General features: G+C 40.6%; 1 protein-coding gene across 2 annotated transcripts in view; it reads left to right on the forward strand.

Annotated features, from left to right (window-relative positions):
• Nucleotides 1-19,814, forward strand: part of cyp39a1 (cytochrome P450 family 39 subfamily A member 1) — a 43,395-nt gene that overhangs the window by 9,366 nt on the left and 14,215 nt on the right. For both annotated transcript variants that reach the window (XM_004918181.2, XM_002937947.3), the window contains exons 2-10: nucleotides 229-364; nucleotides 3,502-3,676; nucleotides 3,889-4,038; nucleotides 4,596-4,689; nucleotides 5,440-5,535; nucleotides 6,423-6,513; nucleotides 9,101-9,234; nucleotides 10,001-10,096; nucleotides 12,156-12,244. In XM_004918181.2, the coding sequence (XP_004918238.1) occupies nucleotides 229-364; nucleotides 3,502-3,676; nucleotides 3,889-4,038; nucleotides 4,596-4,689; nucleotides 5,440-5,535; nucleotides 6,423-6,513; nucleotides 9,101-9,234; nucleotides 10,001-10,096; nucleotides 12,156-12,244 (1,061 nt within the window). The remainder of the gene's footprint in view (nucleotides 1-228; nucleotides 365-3,501; nucleotides 3,677-3,888; nucleotides 4,039-4,595; nucleotides 4,690-5,439; nucleotides 5,536-6,422; nucleotides 6,514-9,100; nucleotides 9,235-10,000; nucleotides 10,097-12,155; nucleotides 12,245-19,814) is intronic.

A 19,814-nucleotide genomic window follows, 5' to 3' on the forward strand; every position in this document is an offset into this window, starting at 1 on the left:
GACTGGAATATGAATAGGAGAGGGACTGAATAGAAAGATAAGGAGTAAAGAGTAACAATCATAATAAAATCGTAAGCAATAGGTAACATACATAGTAACATAGTAAGTTAGGTTGAAAAAAGACGTACGTCCATCACGGTGAACTGCCCCTTTAATGCATTTGTGTTTGGAGAAGTATAATATATGTATAATATAATAATATGACTGTTGTGTTGCTTTGGTTCATAGCACGGCCCCATATTCACAGTGCTGGCAGCGGGGAACAGGCTTACGTTTCTCAGCGGAAAGGAGGGCATATCTGCATTTTTCTCTTCCAAAGAAGCCGATTTCCAGCAAGCTGTACAGAAACCTGTTCAACATACAGGTAAAGAGAAATATGTGTATGTAGGGCCTATTCTCTCCCTGATTGGATGCCTGGGCTTTAACCATAATAGTTTATGTGTTTTTACTGGTTATACAAAGATAAAAATGTATATGATCATAATATAATCTACAGTTTGATTATTCCCCTATGGGACCAAACTGTAAATTATATCCTTATAAACGGCGCGTTCCTATGTCAGAATGTACGTTTATAACTTGTGAGATTATTAAAATCACCACATCCTATTTATTTCCTATGGGATTTTGAGAAGCATGTTTACCAGTGGGTTCACCATTTGATAAATACACTTCTATAAATCCCATAGGAATGAATAGAAGGTGGGGGTGAATTTTTATGTATTAAGCTCTAAACCTACATTTTGATAAATCTGCCCCCTAGTCTCATGGACCTTTTTCTGGTTCTGTAATTTTTTTTCTAGGTAATGAGTAATATTAAGATTCTAAAAACTTGTAAGGGAAAATATGATACAAACCGACTAGGGGCGGGGGCTGGGATTTGAATTGGCCAGGGGTGGGTCAAAATAATAGGCATTGGAATTAGTTATACAAGTATGGAATCCCTTATCTGGAAACCCGTTATCCAGAAAGTTCAGAATTACGGAAAGGCCATCTCCCATAGACTCCATTATAAGAAATAATTTACATTTTTAAAAATGATTCCCTTTTCTCTGTAATAATAAAACAGTACCTGTACTTGATCCCAACTAAGATATAATTACCCCTTATTGGGGGCAGAAAAGTCCTATTGGGTTTATTTCATGGTTAAATGATTCCCTTTTCTCTGTAATAATAAAACAGTACCTGTACTTGATCCCAACTAAGATATAATTACCCCTTATTGGGGGGCAGAACAGCCCTATTGGGTTTATTTCATGGTTAAATGATTCCCTTTTCTCTGTAATAATAAAACAGTACAGGTATGGGATCCCTTATCCGGAAACCCGTTATCCAGAAAGCTCCGAATTACGGAAAGCCTGTCTCCCATAGACTCCATTTTAATCAAATAATTCAGAATTTTTAAACTGATTTCCTTTTTCTCTGTAATAATAAAACAGTACCATGTAATTGATCCCAACTAAGATATAAATAATCCTTATTGGATGCAAAACAATCCTATTGGGTTTAATTAATGTTTTATTGATTTTTTAGTAGACTTAAGGTAAAGAGATCCAAATTACGGAAGGACCCCTTATCCGGAATACCCTTGGTCCCAAGCATTCTGGATAACGGGTCCTATACCTGTACCTGTACTTGATCCCAACTAAGATATAATTACCCCTTATTGGGGCAGAACAGCCCTATTGGGTTTATTTAATGGTTAAATGATTCCCTTTTCTCTGTAATAATAAAACAGTACCTGTACTTGATCCCAACTAAGATATAATTACCCCTTATTGGGGGCAGAACAGCCCTATTGGGTTTATTTCATGGTTAAATGATTCCCTTTTCTCTGTAATAATAAAACAGTACCTGTACTTGATCCCAACTAAGATATAATTACCCCTTATTGGGGCAGAACAGCCCTATTGGGTTTATTTCATGGTTAAATGATTCCCTTTTCTCTGTAATAATAAAACAGTACCTGTACTTGATCCCAACTAAGATATAATTACCCCTTATTGGGGGCAGAACAGCCCTATTGGGTTTATTTAATGGTTAAATGATTACCTTTTCTCTGTAATAATAAAACTGTACCTGTACTTGATCCCAACTAAGATATAATAATTCTTATTGGGGGCAAAACAATCCTATTGGGTTTAATTACTTGTTAAATAATGTTTTTAGCAGACTTTAGGTAGGAGATCTGAATTGCGGAAAGACCCCTTATCCGGAAAACCCCAGGTCCTGAGCATTTCTGGATAATGGGTCCCATACCTGTACTTCAGTATTACTGCGGCCTTTCATAAGCAATGAGGATGCTGGACAAGGCAAGGTTGAAAAGAACCTGCTTGGAAAGGAGAGAGCTTCCTGAAGAAGGATTTATGCCCAAAGAGCAGTAGATTATAATGAATAATGTCCCCCTACTAAAATGTACAAAAATAATAGAAGTCACCTTGGAGTTACGTGACCTGTGGCCTCGTGTTTTATATGGTCACATAACTCCTTGTTGCTTTATAAACTACATTAGGGGGTGCATTATCCAGTATATTAATGATAGATATATAAACATTTGAATAAATGACCTGCCAGTTTGCTGCTTGGGTACATGGCACTATTTCTTGCTAATGTGCTAAATGCATTTACACCATCCTGCTGTTCCAATTATCCATTTGCTTTGTTTCTCATAAATAATAGATGTTTGGGACTGAATGGCTTTTTTTAATCCGGTGTCTTGTTGGCACAGATGCCCTGGCAACAGCTGCAGGTCTTTTGAAGGCACAATAAATAGCATTAATAATATTAATTATTAGTATTGGTTATTCTGCACAGGGAGCTGCATATTTGTGGCTAATTCAGGAGGAAGATTGGTAGAATCCTGTGCCAAGCAATACAGGTATGGGACCTGTTATCCAGAATGCTAGGGACCTGGGGTTTTCCGGATACAGGATCTTTCCATAAACTGGATCTCCATAAGCTAAGTCTGCTAAACATCATTTAAATATTGAATAAACCCAATAGGAGTAAAGGGTAATTATATCTTAGTTGGGATCAAGTACAGGTACTGTTTTATTATTACAGAGAAAAGGGAATCATTTAACCATGAAATAAACCCAATAGGGCTGTTCTGCCCCCAATAAGGGGTAATTATATCTTAGTTGGGATCAAGTACAGGTACTGTTTTATTATTACAGAGAAAAGGGAATCATTTAACCATTAAATAAACCCAATAGGGCTGTTCTGACCCCAATAAGGGGTAATTATATCTTAGTTGGGATCAAGTACAGGTACTGTTTTATTATTACAGAGAAAAGGGAATCATTTATAAAAATTAGAATTATTTGCTTATAATGGAGTCTATGGGCGTAACACTGAATGGATCAGTAGACCTACATTATTTGGGGGTATCATTTTCCTTTAACAGCTCTAGGAACTGTAGGGCTCAGATCTGTACTTGCCTTACAGAAAGACATAGAAAAAGACTAAATATGTCATGTACCTCCCATTTCATTGCATTAGCTTCAATAAACAAGGAGGACTTCTTGAAGAGCCACTCCTCTATACACGAGACCATAAAGCTGCGCTTGTCACAGAACAGGCTCCATCTTTACTTTGACCGGATACGGAATGAGTTCAGCACGCGGATAGAACTTCTGAATCCAGAAGGGACCGAAGATCTCTTTGCCTTGGTAAAGTAAGGAATTTACATTATTTATATGAATTTTCTATGTACATAGATCCTACCCAAGGTCACATGGACCTACTTTAGGGACTGGACCCTGGCTGAATAGTGTTTTTTACAGCATTGAGTTGTCCTCAACCAAATCATATATTTTGCCAAGTGTTTTAGCCCACGACTCCTGTTTTTGGCCAGACAGTTATGTATATGTGTTGTTTCCTTGGCAGGAAAGTCATGTACCCAGCAGTGGCAGATACCCTGTTTGGCAAGGGCTTGTGTCCAACTGGGAAGGGCAAGCTGGAAGAGTTTGCCGAGCATTTCTGGAAGTTCGATGAAGGCTTTGAGTATGGCTCTCAGCTGCCGGAGTTCCTCTTGAGGTAAGTTTACTGGATTCTATGTTCTGGGCTTGTCTGGTCACAGTTCTGTTCGGTGGTTTACAAGGTCAAAATCGTTGATCCTAAGGGACCTTCATTTTGGTCATGGGGGTAGCAGCCCCTGAGGCTACTGGTCTCCAGGGACAGCCTTTATGAGAAGAGGAGGGGCTTGAAGATTATCCCATTGAAGGGCTTCCCTGCTGGAGGCTGGCTTCTACCTTCAGACTGCGGCCTTTGGTTTTGCCTGTCTATGCGTAGCCATGGGAGATGTGGCTTCCCATGGACTGTTCGTGGGAGATAACCCACAGCCCTTGGCCGATTGGGAAGATATGTTTTTACTAGGAATTGTGCAGTGTCTGCATCTAAAGTGCTTTACAGGGTTCCTTGGTGGCAATTCAGACAGTAATTACAGACTCGAGAGACCCAATAGAGATGTATTTACTTTGCCAGTCACTCATGGCCTCCCTTCCACCCTGGGATCCCTTGTGATACATGAAGGGGCAAGCTTGCTTATGAATAGGGTATATGTATAATAATGACTTTGCCATTTGCTTTCTCAGAGACTGGTCTCAGTCCAAACAATGGCTGCTAAGGCTCTTCAAGAAAATCGTAATAGAAGCGGAGATGAACAATCCTCTCGAGGAGACATCTAAGGTACAAACAGTTCTTGCCCAGAGCATTTTTGTTGTTGTTGGTCATGCAGACTGGCAATTTCATATCCATGCCAGAACTGCCAGATTGGCAGCCAATATAATTGCATGTCCAGTGGCATAAATTGAACAGATCTGTTGAAGGTCAGTTTATCGGATCAGCATAACTTGGCCATAAAGTGGCCAAAATGAGCAAAGAGATCTGCACGTGCGTTTTAGAGGCCTTGCTTGATGAGCGGAGTTACTGTATATCCAGCTTATCTCCACACAGTTGCCAGAATAATCACCAACCAGCCAATCAAATATCACTTTAATATAAAACAGATTGTGAATGGCTCAGACGACTATTTTGACCAGTTCGGTTGAAAATGGCATTCTGGCCACTAGATAGTTTGGTGTTTGGAGACCTTTAGGGTGAAGACACACGGAGCTACTTAGCAGCAGCTACTTGTCACGCCTACTAAACTGCAGAAAATACCCTGAGAATTGCCTCTGCTAAAACACACGTAGAGACAATTATCAGTAAATGATCAACATTGTCTATTTCTGTAGCCGTGACAAGTAGCTGCTACTAGTAGCTCTGTGTGTCTACTCCCTTAGGCTGCTCAAAAAGCACACAGACATATCCCCTGCTACCAGGAAACATACATTAATGAATGTCCTTTTTAACTAGAATATTGCTGTATCTTTTGGTAACTGGAGTGAATTAGCTGTTTATATTCTGTATCTTCCATTTATTGCTCACTTGTTGCAGACATTGCATCAGCACTTACTGGACACGCTCAAAGGGAACTCCACCTACAACAACAGCCTGCTGCTTCTCTGGGCATCTCAAGCCAACGCCAATCCAGTAGGTACCAAATCTCAGACTGTGATTAAAGGCATTTTTGCCTAAAAATGTTCCTGCTGAATTGGGTTTAGTATCAATACAGGGGGGTTCCTAAAAACTGTGATTCCCAGCACTGCTGTTACTATAATTAAACCTGTCCGCTCTGTGGGTATTCCGCCGGTACCCAACCCGATCAAGGATTCTACTTTACATTGACATTATTCTTTAAAGCTATCTTATATAGGCCCTGCTAAGGAGACAGAGGTATCAGGGCCCCTCACAGATAAATAATCCATTTTGATTGGTCTTGTCACAAGGGTAAATGCATAAACAGAATTGCACCATGGGAGATATTATATACGAAGTGACTGCTTTGTCTGCTCAGCCAGAATATACAGTGCAGCTGCACCATCTGTTCCCTCACTGCTCAACAGCTCCAAAGGCAAAGACACCACAACTTTTTTAGTCATTGTGACTAATCAGTACACAGAAAATTATGCGCGATTAGTTGCTGCATCTCGTATAGCCACTGCCAAGTTGTTCTGACTAATCACCCCGTGTGTCTTCACCCTTAGAGGTGTAATTGGTTGGCACAGGGAGCACATTGTGCTGAATTCTAAAGCCATTCTATCTGGGGATGCACCAAATCCAGGATTAGGTTTGGGAATCGTTAAATTCGAGTGACTATGCCACATAAACACAGAAGTTTTGCACCTTGTGCTGCACATTCAGTTTGATTAAATGCCTTTACTGCCTAATTTGCTTGCAAATTAGGGTTCAGTATTCAGACAAATCTTTCACTAAGGATTCAGGGTTTGGCCGAATCCCAAAATAGTGGGTTTGGTGCATCCCTAATTCTATCCTTTGTTTCTTTTAGGTTGGTCAGTCACATTTTGTCCTCTCTTTAGGTTACCTTTTGGACGCTTGGCTTCATTATTTCAGATCCGCTGGTGTACAAGGCTGCCATGGATGAGATACATTCTGTATTTGGTAAAGCAGGTAATGTTTTTTAAGATTTGCTTGCATAATCCACAGTTCTACAAAACCTTGAACATTGCAGCCCCCACTCCCGATGTCCCTGCCCCTTCAGTGTGAAACATACATGGTACTTCCCACTGTAGCATCATCCTCATTATCCTTTATGGAGTTTGTACTAGCGGTGATGCAAGGGTAGAGTATGTGCCACCCCTGAGCCACACTTCTGATATATAGGCACCATAATGGTTATAAACATCACAGCGCGCATGAGGAATGATGCATTGGGCCAGCAGAACAGGCTCAGTTATGTACCTGTGCCTTATTTGAATGGAGGGTAGAAAGGTGGGCAAAAAGGGTTGCATAATGGCAGCCATAATCTATGAGGCTGAGGTAAGCAAGTGTAAGTAGTGTTTCAGGAGAGAATGGGAATACTAATGCCTTTATATACAAAATGTTTTTGTAGTTTTTGTTTTCTCCTTAATATTGTGCTGTAGAAATGTACAGCTCTGCAGCTATATGATATACAGTACATGAAATGCTATGCATTTCTCAAGTGCACCACAAGGTGGCAGTCATAGCTCATGCAATATCAATTGTTATCCCTATAACAGCACTATATATCATTCAGTTCAGTCCCTGCACCAGTGGTGTTTACAATCTAAGGTGCTTATCCCATTCACACACAGTAGGGTCCCTTTTATGAGGAGCCAATGAACCTATCTGTTTATTTTTAGAGTGTGGAAGAAAACCCTGAGACATGGTGGGGAGGGGGGGGACATACTAACACATTTCAGACAGTGCCTGGCCTGGAATATAACCCCTTCTCTGCCAGGCATGGAGGCACAGGGACTGGTAAATGAGTGGCAGTCATTCCCCTGCATCACAAGCACTTAATGCTTTGGGCCTTAAAGAGATGAGCCAAAACCCTAGCTTGTACCTGGTGTCCTTCTGCCTGTATTGCACCTGGCTGTAAGATGAAAGAGGATGCAATCACCATGTTTTTTACCCATAATTCCAGCTTTCATATCCACAGGGGGGAAATGCTCCAGACACATGAGCATTGATACGTCTATTGACGTAGGGGAGCTACTGCCACCGATCGGCACCAATAGAATCAGGCACGGCTGTCACAACAAACACCCACAGCTTACAGACAGCATGCAGGAACTACATAACCCACAATGCATTGCACTGTGATGTTCCTTTCCTTATTGACATCACATGTGCAGCAGGGAATTGTGGGATTGGGAGGATACAGGCTGAAGGCAGGCTGAGGACAGGTGACTACTGTACCCTTTAATTTCCCTTTCAAAGTACAGGTACTGTTTTATTATTACAGAGAAAAGGGAATCATTTAACCATTAAATAAACCCAATAGGGCTGTTCTGCCCCCAATAAGGGGTAATTATATCTTAGTTGGGATCAAGTACAGGTACTGTTTTATTATTACAGAGAAAAGGGAATCATTTAACCATTAAATAAACCCAATAGGTCTGTTCTGCCCCCAATAAGGGGTAATTATATCTTAGTTGGGATCAAGTACAGGTACTGTTTTATTATTACAGAGAAAAGGGAATCATTTAACCATTAAATAAACCCAATAGGGCTGTTCTGCCCCCAATAAGGGGTAATTATATCTTAGTTGGGATCAAGTACAGGTACTGTTTTATTATTACAGAGAAAAGGGAATCATTTAACCATGAAATAAACCCAATAGGGCTGTTCTGCCCCCAATAAGGGGTAATTATATCTTAGTTGGGATCAAGTACAGGTACTGTTTTATTATTACAGAGAAAAGGGAATCATTTAACCATGAAATAAACCCAATAGGGCTGTTCTGCCCCCAATAAGGGGTAATTATATCTTAGTTGGGATCAAGTACAGGTACTGTTTTATTATTACAGAGAAAAGGGAATCATTTAACCATTAAATAAACCCAATAGGGCTGTTCTGCCCCCAATAAGGGGTAATTATATCTTAGTTGGGATCAAGTACAGGGGAATAATTTTTAAAAATGTGAAATATTTGATTAAAATGGAGTCTGTGGGAGATGGCCTTCCCATAATTTGGAGCGGGTTTCTGGACAGCAGATCCCCTACCTTTATTCACTGATTCTGCCACTAGGTGAGGCATGCAGTAGACACGAAAAAGAACATTTTCTGCGAAATATTAACTGAAACTTGCCCTCTGGGTATTCTTGTCTTTCTAGATCAGGGTTGCTGCCCCCCTTAGGAGCAGTGGAAGGAAGGGCCTGCCTGTAGGCCAACAGGGGTAATATTTGAAGGTGAATACTTATTAAAGGGGAACTCCACCCAAACACAACTTAAGCTTTTTGAAAAGTAAAAAGTAAACATAATTTCAAGCAACTTTGCAATATACAGCAATAAAAAAATATTCAGCCTTTTCATGATTTTTTATGCAATAATATGGTTTGTAACAGTTCCCTAAGCAGAATATCACTCTCTACATCATAATAGAAGTTAATTTAAAGGTGAACAACCCCCTTAAGGCGTGTATACTTATGTAACCAACAGAATTCTGCAGGCAATCATATTTAACCCTTAGGAGACACTGCGGCTGGGACTGATTGTTTCCATTTCCCTGGCAGGTAACAAAGAATTAAATATGAATGAAGCTGAGCTGAAAAGGCTTCCATTTATCAAAACCTGCGTGCTGGAGGCGATACGGCTAAGATCTCCCGGGGCCATCACCAGGAAAGCTGTTCAGCCCCTGAAGATTAATGTAAGTAGCCATCGTGCTGGCTCAGGTCTGGGACAGTAGCACTCTCTAGGGGGCTGCAAATAGGGATGAGACCCAGGACCCCATATAGGGTTGCCACCTGTCCAGTTTTGACCCAGATGGTTTTCGGTAGGGCTGTTCAGGTCAAAACTGCGGGCAGGGAGGCGCTGTGATCGGTGATTGGCCAATGCCCACGTCAATCTTCTAGAATCCTGCCTGGTTTTCCCATTTGGGAAAACCAAGCAGGATTCTTGAAGATTGACGCTGCCATTGGCCGATCGCTGCATCGTAGTACCGCCCCTGTGAGGACAAGGCCCACCCCCGTGATGTCACTGACCCGCCCAGTGACGTTGCGCAACTCCATATATACTTTATAGGATATATATATAGGGAGCATGAAGTGTTGTAACAAGTGTAGAAGACAGTTGGGGTCATTTATAAACACTGGGCAAATTAGCACCTGGGCAGTTACCCATGGCAACCAATCAGATGTTTCATTTTATTGTTCTACTTGCAGCTGACTCAAAAAAGCTAATCACTGATTGGTTGCTATGGGTAACTGCCCAGGTGCAGATTTGCCCAGTAGTTTATAAATGAGCCCCAGTGTGTATAGTAGGGCAAGATGTCTCTGTTCTTTTTACTGCAACTCTGGATCTGAAGGGCCTTGCTATGTGCAGAGACCAAAAGCATTTGCTCCTATTTGCCCCCCTACTGAACAGAGCCCCACTGGTTGTTCCCTCTTACATTCAGTACTTTCCTGTTGTTCTAGAATTACCTTGTTCCGGCTGGGGACCTCTTGATGTTGTCGCCTTATTGGCTCCACCGAGACCCGACGCTGTTCCCTGAACCGGAAATGTTTCGGCCTGTAAGTCTTATAAGGTTTATGAGGACGTTACTAGCGAGGGGCCTGGCAGGCAGGGGCGTAACTACAGGGGAGTGTAGGGGGCCCAGGCAACTGTGAACAACACATATATATATATATATATATATATATATATATATATATATATATATATATATAAAGAGTTCTGATTGGGTTAGCCTCTCATGGGTTATAGAATTAACCCATGAGAAACCGAATTGGTCTTGGGCTGTCAGTAAAATAGGTACTTAAAGGAAAACTATACCCCCAAACAGTGTAGGTCTCTTTAAAAATATATTGCATACAGCTCATATGTAAAACTCTGCTTCATCTAAATAAACCATTTTCATATAAATATACTTTTTTAGTAGTATGTGCCATTGGGTAATCCTAAATAGAAAACTGCCATTTTAAGTACTAAGGGCCGCCCCCTGGGATCATATGATACAAGGTGCATACAAACAAGCCAAGGCACACATACATGCTAGGCCCCATCAGCCAATGAATGGGCAGAGGTCTGCCTTTTGCTCCCACACTACTTCCTGTTACAGTAAGAGCTGCATTACTTCCTGTCAGCTGATCTCAGAGGGGGCACACAGCCCATCACTAAATGGCGGCTCAAGGGAAAGGATGTAAAAGGCCAATATTTACTGATATATATTCCAGTTTGGGGAAATTCTTTAATAGGGCACTTAACATAATATAAACTATCAGTTGGTTACGTATTCATTCTGGGGGTATAGTTTTCCTTTAAAGCCTTCTTTCTTGAAATCCTAAAGGGGTTGTTAATCATAAAATTAACTTTTAATATAATGTAGAGCTTGATATTCTGAGACAGTTTTGTAATTGGTCTTTATTTTTTATTACCTGTGTTTTTTTAATTATTTAGCTTCTTGTTCAGCAGCTGTCCATTTTGAATTTCAGCAGCTATCTGGTTGCTAGTGTTCAAATTACCCTAGCAACCAAACAGCGGTTTCGGTGACAGACTGGAATATGAATAGGACAGGGGCTGAACAGAAAGATAAGGAAAAAAAGTTTACATTAATTATTTCTATTTTTTTCAGAGCTATTTTAATACGTTTTTATTAACTGTCAATATAATGAACAGCGCCACCTGCAGGTCTTTTTCTTCAATAGGAAAACAGAGAGGTGTTCTGATGTTTCTCTGCTCAGGAAAAAAGATCAGAAGCCTCAAATGCCCTTTCCCATCTACCTCTCTTTTCCTTCTGAAGGTAAATCTTTCTGATTGTACAGTTACAGGAACTGACCAGCAGGTGGCACTGTTCATTATATTGATAGTTAATTAAAACTTAAATAGCTCTGAAACTGAAAAAAATAAATAATGTAAATTGCAAAAGTGCTGAGAAATTTTACATTCAGTTTTTTTTTTTTTCAATGTTTACATATCTTAATAAATTAATTACATTCTTTAAGTGTTCTGGCAAATGCTTTATATATATTTACTACTTATTATGATGGATATCTAGCATGAATCTGATTTTTATTATAGGATTCCACACCTTTCTTTAGAATATAATTAATTTCCTTAGAATGGTCCTATTCTGAAAGTTCATTTTCCTTTAAAACCTATGTTAAAAAAACAACAACACAGAATAACAAAAGGGCTTATTATGTGACGGTGCTATGCCTATAAACTAAAGGTGGCCATACACGGTGCTACCTGCTCGTTTACCCAATATGCTAACATAAGGTGGGTGATATCGGACTAATTAGATCATTTGGCGGTCGGAACAAGGACCACATCAAGAGCCAAAACGGTCCCTGATCCGACAGCAAATCAAATCTGCCCGATCAAGATCTGGCCAATTATAGGCTAGATATTGGTCAGGTAGGCCCGTTGGGGTGCCCATACGGGGGCAAAAATCCCGTATATGGGCACGTTTATAATACCCCTATACTAAAGGTCACATTAGAAGGAGGCACCAGTGTAGCAACTGTACGGAGACACCGGCCGAGCAGCTCTGGCTCATTATCTGGGGAAGAAATGCTCTGATTATTTACTTATGGTCTCCTTGGAAAAACTGGCATTTTCTTCCCACAGGAACGCTGGAGCAAAGCAAATTTAGAGAAGAATGTTTTCTTGGAGGGTTTCGTGGCCTTTGGCGGAGGGAAGTATCAGTGTCCGGGAAGGTCAGTGAGTTCTATTTATTGCTGTCGGAGGAATGGGGGGGGCTGTACTATTATTATTATTATTAACATTTATTTATAAAGCGCCAACATATCCCGCAGCGCTGTACAGTAAGTGGGTTTCATACATGGGACATACAGAGTAACATATAAAGCCAATCAATAACCGATACAAGAGGTGAAGAGGGCCCTGCCCAAAAGAGCTTACACTCTACAAGGAGACATACAGAGTAACATATAAAGCAATCAATAACCGATACAAGAGGGGAAGAGAGCCCTGCCCAAAAGAGCTTACAATCTACAAGGAGACATACAGAGTAACATATAAAGCAATCAATAACCGATACAAGAGGTGAAGAGAGCCCTGCCCAAAAGAGCTTACAATCTACAAGGAGACATACAGAGTAACATATAAAGCAATCAGTAACCGATACAAGAGGGGAAGAGAGCCCTGCCCAAAAGAGCTTACAATCTACAAGGAGACATACAGAGTAACATATAAAGCAATCAATAACCGATACAAGAGGGGAAGAGAGCCCTGCCCAAAAGAGCTTTCAAAATTGCAGCAATGCTATAGATATAGTTATAATAGATACAGATATATATGTGTTAGTGTTGGGGAAGAGGGCAATTGTCTGTCCCATTCCAATGCCCTAGGGGAAAACCATCTGATTGGTAGCTCCTTGTGTTGCTGAACTTCACATCTCAGCTTTCCAAAGAGGGTTCTGTTTATTGTAGCGCAGCAGCTGGAGTGTCGCTGATTTATGTTACCCCCACCCCAGGCTTATAACAACATGCATTATTTATATTACATAGCTCCCGCGGTATCACTCTCTTAATTAAATCCATTGTCCTTCTTTGACCTCTGGTTGGTCGCCTGTAGCCGCCAATTACAATGTCAGGTGCTTCGGGGGGTGTGACCCCATGCAGAGTTATCTCCATTATAACAATATAATTATGTTATTCAACGGGGGGGGGGGCAAGTTAGATAATTGCAAGTGGAGAGTTTTTAATTCTAATTAATTCTAATTATATGTTAATGTAGGCCATTTTGCACAAATATGGCCCCCTGTGGTGTGCGGACTGCGGTTTGTTCGCTTAATTACACACTGGGTTTATGGGCAGGTTTAAGAACTGGCAAGATAGCATGGTACTGATAATGGTGTTATATTGGCAGCATCTCCTGCTCTGTGCATAGATACCTCGTGCCAGTAACATTTTTAATGTGTCCCAGAAATATATTCTCCCTTGATATAAGAAATCCTACAGACGCATGTACATATAGGAAATAATGAACCCCCTACTGTAAATGATAAGGATATTAGCAGTCACTGAGGGGTTCTGTGCCCATATAAAGGCACAAGGCTGCAGGCTGAGTTATACAGGGAACTCTGAGTATCACTCATGTATTATAAGGGATAATGTACCCCCTACTGTAAATGATAAGGATATTAGCAGTCACTGAGGGGTTCTGTGCCCATATAAAGGCACAAGGCTGCAGGCTGAGTTATACAGGGAACTCTGAGTATCACTCAGGTATTATAAGGGATAATGTACCCCCTACTGTAAATGATAAGGATATTAGCAGTCACTGAGGGGTTCTGTGCCCATATAAAGGCACAAGGCTGCAGGCTGAGTTATACAGGGAACTCTGAGTATCACTCATGTATTATAAGGGATAATGTACCCCCTACTGTAAATGATAAGGATATTAGCAGTCACTGAGGGGTTCTGTGCCCATATAAAGGCACAAGGCTGCAGGCTGAGTTATACAGGGAACTCTGAGTATCACTCAGGTATTATAAGGGATAATGTACCCCCTACTGTAAATGATAAGGATATTAGCAGTCACTGAGGGGTTCTGTGCCCATATAAAGGCACAAGGCTGCAGGCTGAGTTATACAGGGAACTCTGAGTATCACTCATGTATTAAAAGGGATAATGTACCCCCTACTGTAAATGATAAGGATATTAGCAGTCACTGAGGGGTTCTGTGCCCATATAAAGGCACAAGGCTGCAGGCTGAGTTATACAGGGAACTCTGAGTATCACTCATGTATTATAAGGGATAATGTACCCCCTACTGTAAATGATAAGGATATTAGCAGTCACTGAGGGGTTCTGTGCCCATATAAAGGCACAAGGCTGCAGGCTGAGTTATACAGGGAACTCTGAGTATCACTCATGTATTATAAGGGATAATGTACCCCCCTACTGTAAATGATAAGGATATTAGCAGTCACTGAGGGGTTCTGTGCCCATATAAAGGCACAAGGCTGCAGGCTGAGTTATACAGGGAACTCTGAGTATCACTCATGTATTATAAGGGATAATGTACCCCCCTACTGTAAATGATAAGGATATTAGCAGTCACTGAGGGGTTCTGTGCCCATATAAAGGCACAAGGCTGCAGGCTGAGTTATACAGGGAACTCTGAGTATCACTCATGTATTATAAGGGATAATGTACCCCCCTACTGTAAATGATAAGGATATTAGCAGTCACTGAGGGGTTCTGTGCCCATATAAAGGCACAAGGCTGCAGGCTGAGTTATACAGGGAACTCTGAGTATCACTCATGTATTAAAAGGGATAATGTAACCCTACTGTAAATGATAAGGATATTAGAAGTAACTGAGGAGATTATATAAAGGGACATCAGTAAGTATATATTTTACAGGTTTTTTACTTCATAAATAATGCTAATTCTTACTGATTAGACATGACATTTATTGTTGGTTCTGCATTTAAACCCTATTACCCAGACAGACTTGGTATATAGAAAGTTCATATTATATAGTTTGCTGCAGTTATACGTTTGGGAAGGATTTACACCTTATGCACAACCCCCAAACTGCCCTTCTGAAATGGCAAACGGAGTGAGACACTGTGGGTCATGTATTAATTGAGCGATGGTTGCCCTGCCCAGTAATTATTCATGCGTGTTGCAGTTGGATCTCTGATTGGTTGCTACGGGTTGCCAGCTCAAGGGCAGGCTTTTTTCTCTGTTTTTGCAGAGATTTCTGTTAGATTTCTGATTGGTTTGCCACCAGTGCCATAGCACTACCATTATAACTGTCACAGCTTCCTATAAAATCTGTTTTCAAGCTGACAAGCAGCTCTCGTATTTACACGTCTAACCCCTAGGCTCACACCTCAAATTCTGACTGATGTCTCTGACAACTCAATTGAGAAAGCATGCTCCCAAATACATTGTTTCCCTCCACGAAGCCGCGAGAAACACCTTTCTGTTGCTTAGAATGCAGGATCCCCTCATTGCTATCTACAGGAAACACTGTATTGCTTTCCCCAGTCAATAGAAACAATTAAAGGAAAACTATACCCCCAGAATGAATACTTAACCAACAAATAGTTTATATCATGTTAAGTGCCCTATTTAAGAATCTCGCCAAACTGATATATAAATATATAGTGTAACTTGCCCGCGTGTCCCCAGCTATACATCCTTAATATATTTATTATATATTATTTTAGGGAAGTGTAGGGACCCATAGGGTCAACAGGCCCCTATGGCTTTAAACCCTACAACTTCCTAGTTTATGCTGTTACTGAGCAAAGACCCATGTATCCAGTTATAGTTTTGCATTTGTACCTTATTGGTTTACAGGTTGACTCCACCCTTTGCACTCCAATATAGTGTTTAACACTGGGGTGTGGCTTCCTCTTTGGCTGCCTCTGTGTCTCAGGTGGAAGGTCCACTGAGCCTGGGATCAACAGGGCCCCAGTAAAGCCATCTCTACACGAGAGTGCCCATTTATACTCTAGAGACGTCAGGAACACCGTGAATGAGGACCAATTATATAGTTATACTCTGTCGAGCACTTTCTAGGAAAGTGAGTTAAGGAAGCAAGAGCAGCTCTTGGCTCCAACCAGGAAAGTAGCTGGAAGTACTCTTCCATACAGGCCAGTACCTAACCCTGATCCACAGTCGGCTAGAGGTATTCAACCTGAGGATTGAGGTATCTATCTTGGATAATAAACCCAGTTATTGTTTGTAAAGAACCTTCTGGCGTCCATTATTGCTATTTTACTCTGCACACAGCTACAGTGAGTTGTAGTTGCACTACACCACAGGATATTTCCCTTAGTGAAAGCCCATCTGAGGGATTGAGTTCTATGTACCCCATGCTCTAGTCCTATTCTAGATGGCGCTTGTCTGTTTTACAGCCAAATAGGGGTTACAGAAGCAAAATCAAAACTGAGAGCAAATGTTATATTGAGCCATGTAGTTCCTGAGCCTACTTTGCCTGGCAAACCAGACTGTAATATGCACTGCATTATGGGTAACAGGAAGTACAAACATGGCCACTGACAAAAACAAAACAGAGCTTGCTTCCTGGTTTCTCCCTCTTTTTATCGTAAGAGGGATCTTTAGTAAACAATGGTTCTATGAATCCCAGAAAAAAAAAAAAAGAGCCGCCATAGTATTTATATTTGAAGGGGCAGAGGAAATGATGCCCTGGCACATTAGTCAGAGGTTTTTGCTGTGTGTTTCTGATTCCCTCTGTCAGCGAGTTATTTATAACAAGTCCTCAGACCACAAAGTGCCATTAAAAAAAAAAATTGGAAGTGTACTTGACGCATACGGGCTGCGCGCCTGATGTCAGAGGGGCCTTTTATCTGCCGGGCTGGTGACTGTAATGCACAAGTGACACGACACAGCTAATCACATGTCTAATATGCTGCTGCTAGCCGCCACTCATACATAATGGCCCATTCCGCGCACGGACTGTGTCACCCTGCTCACTAAAAAACACCACTGACGCTTTAAATCTCTTACAGATAAGCAAATAACAACAGGTCTTTCATTTTTAGAAGAAGATTTGTTCAAACGTTGTTGTGTTTTGACCCTCCATGTCTTATTATCTGCCTAAATTAGACTGTCCTGTTGCAGCAAGAAAACTGAGACACTGTTCTGAAAATAATAATTTATGTACAGGTATGGGGGATCCCTTATCAGGAATCAGGATCAGAATTTTGGGAAGGCCATCTCCCATGGACTCCATTATAAGCAAATAATTCTAATTTTTAAAAATGATTTCCCTTTTCTCTGTAATAATAAAACAGTTCCTGTACTTGATCCCAACTAAGATATAATTACCCCTTATTGGGGGCAGAACAGCCCTATTGGGTTTATTTCATGTTTAAATGATTCCCTTTTCTCTGTAATAATAAAACAGTTCCTGTACTTGATCCCAACTAAGATATAATTACCCCTTATTGGGGGCAGAACAGCCCTATTGGGTTTATTTAATGGTTAAATGATTCCCTTTTCTCTGTAATAATAAAACAGTACCTGTACTTGATCCCAACTAAGATATAATTACCCCTTATTGGGGGCAGAACAGCCCTATTGGGTTTATTTCATGTTTAAATGATTCCCTTTTCTCTGTAATAATAAAACAGTACCTGTACTTGATCCCAACTAAGATATAATTACCCCTTATTGGGGCAGAACAGCCCTATTGGGTTTATTTCATGTTTAAATGATTCCCTTTTCTCTGTAATAATAAAACAGTACCTGTACTTGATCCCAACTAAGATATAATTACCCCTTATTGGGGGCAGAACAGCCCTATTGGGTTTATTTCATGGTTAAATGATTCCCTTTTCTCTGTAATAATAAAACAGTACCTGTACTTGATCCCAACTAAGATATAATTACCCCTTATTGGGGGCAGAACAGCCCTATTGGGTTTATTTCATGGTTAAATGATTCCCTTTTCTCTGTAATAATAAAACAGTACCTGTACTTGATCCCAACTAAGATATAATTACCCCTTATTGGGGCAGAACAGCCCTATTGGGTTTATTTAATGGTTAAATGATTCCCTTTTCTCTGTAATAATAAAACAGTACCTGTACTTGATCCCAACTAAGATATAATTACCCCTTATTGGGGGCAGAACAATCCTATTGGGTTTTTTTCATGGTTAAATGATTCCCTTTTCTCTGTAATAATAAAACAGTACCTGTACTTGATCCCATCTAAGATATAATTATTCCTTATTGGAGGCAAACCAAGCCTATTGGGTTTATTCCAAATTGAAATTACTTTTATCAGACTTAAGTTATGAAGATCCAAATTACAGAAAGATCCCTTATCTGGAAAACCCCAGGTCCATAGCATTCTGGATAAGAGGTCCCATACCTGTACTTGCTTTACAATTACTAGAACCTTCCTACCATTTTTTAACTAGTTGCTGTACTGCACCCTGCCCACACCTGCTGCACCCTACCCACAGCCTGCACCCCTGGAACACCACGGACTGAAGGCATATAATTGGTCACTCAACAAAGTTGTCAGCCTAGGGGTTTTTGGGTACCAAAGAACCTGGTTGTCACTTCCTGTGTGCAGCCATGGGGGATATTTTTGGTTCTGTGACAGTACTCCCTTTGAGCAAATCGAATGCTCACTAATGGCCATTAATTGAACCCATAGGACCTTTCTTGAGAAAGACTCACCAGGTGGTCAAGTAGGATGCTTAGCTGCAGACCTTCAGGAGGGATAAATTACCAACTGCTACCACAAATGAAGGTCGGGCATGCCACAACTGTGATTAAAAAAACACAACAATACTTGGGACTATATACAGTATGACGAATTTTATCATGCATGGGCAGTCTGTATGAGGTTGGCCATCAGACATGTATCCTAGTACCAATGGTACCAATAATAGTACCCAGAAATCTGCTTGGTTCTGCCTTAATGTTGGAATTTGATGTAGACACAGAGCACCCTATTTAACCTGCTTCATGCTGGGCACCTACACAACAATATAGCCATGTTTAGCCAAACTGCCTGACAATATTGCTGTGTGAATAACCCTCTTACCCCTATGGGAACCCCAATGTTCCCACGTATGACTACGGTGGTCATTTATCAGAGGGTCACAGCTAAAGCGAGCTTTTCCAAAACGCCATAGGCAAACGATAACAAGCAATTTATTAGACTATTTAATGACATTTTGTGACTCATGCCTAAAAGCTTTAAATTCCATCTATATTTTTATGAATTTGCCTCTGGGAAATAGATATAATTTGCAAGCTCTGCTTTACTCCCATAAAGTGGGCTAATATGTTCACAAATCTTACTAACGGCACGCTGTGCTTAAGGAAAGATAATTATTGGTGTATCATTAGACCGATTTCAATTAAGAAACAAAGATGTAAACTTGTATCTTTTCCCCTTGTTGTGTTACAGTGCACTGTAAAAAATATTAAAAAAGGGGGGCTGTTTCATCTGAGTGCCATTGGTGTATAAACAGCTTTCGCAACTTTTACACAGAACTCTCTGCCCTTGCCTATGGCGTCAGTTTATTAAAATTTGATAGAATTACCTATTACAGGTATGGGATCCGTTATCCGGAAACCCGTTATCCATCCATCCACCTGTTAGTCCATAGACTCAAGTTATAAGCAAATAATTCTAATTTTTGAAAATTATTTCCCTTTTCTCTGTAATAATAAATCAGTACCTGTACTTGATCCCAACTAAGATATAATTACCCCTTATTGGGGCAGAACAGCCCTATTGGGTTTATTTAATGGTT

Source organism: Xenopus tropicalis, chromosome 5 (assembly GCF_000004195.4).
Source record: "Xenopus tropicalis strain Nigerian chromosome 5, UCB_Xtro_10.0, whole genome shotgun sequence".
Classification (NCBI taxonomy): domain Eukaryota; kingdom Metazoa; phylum Chordata; class Amphibia; order Anura; family Pipidae; genus Xenopus; species Xenopus tropicalis.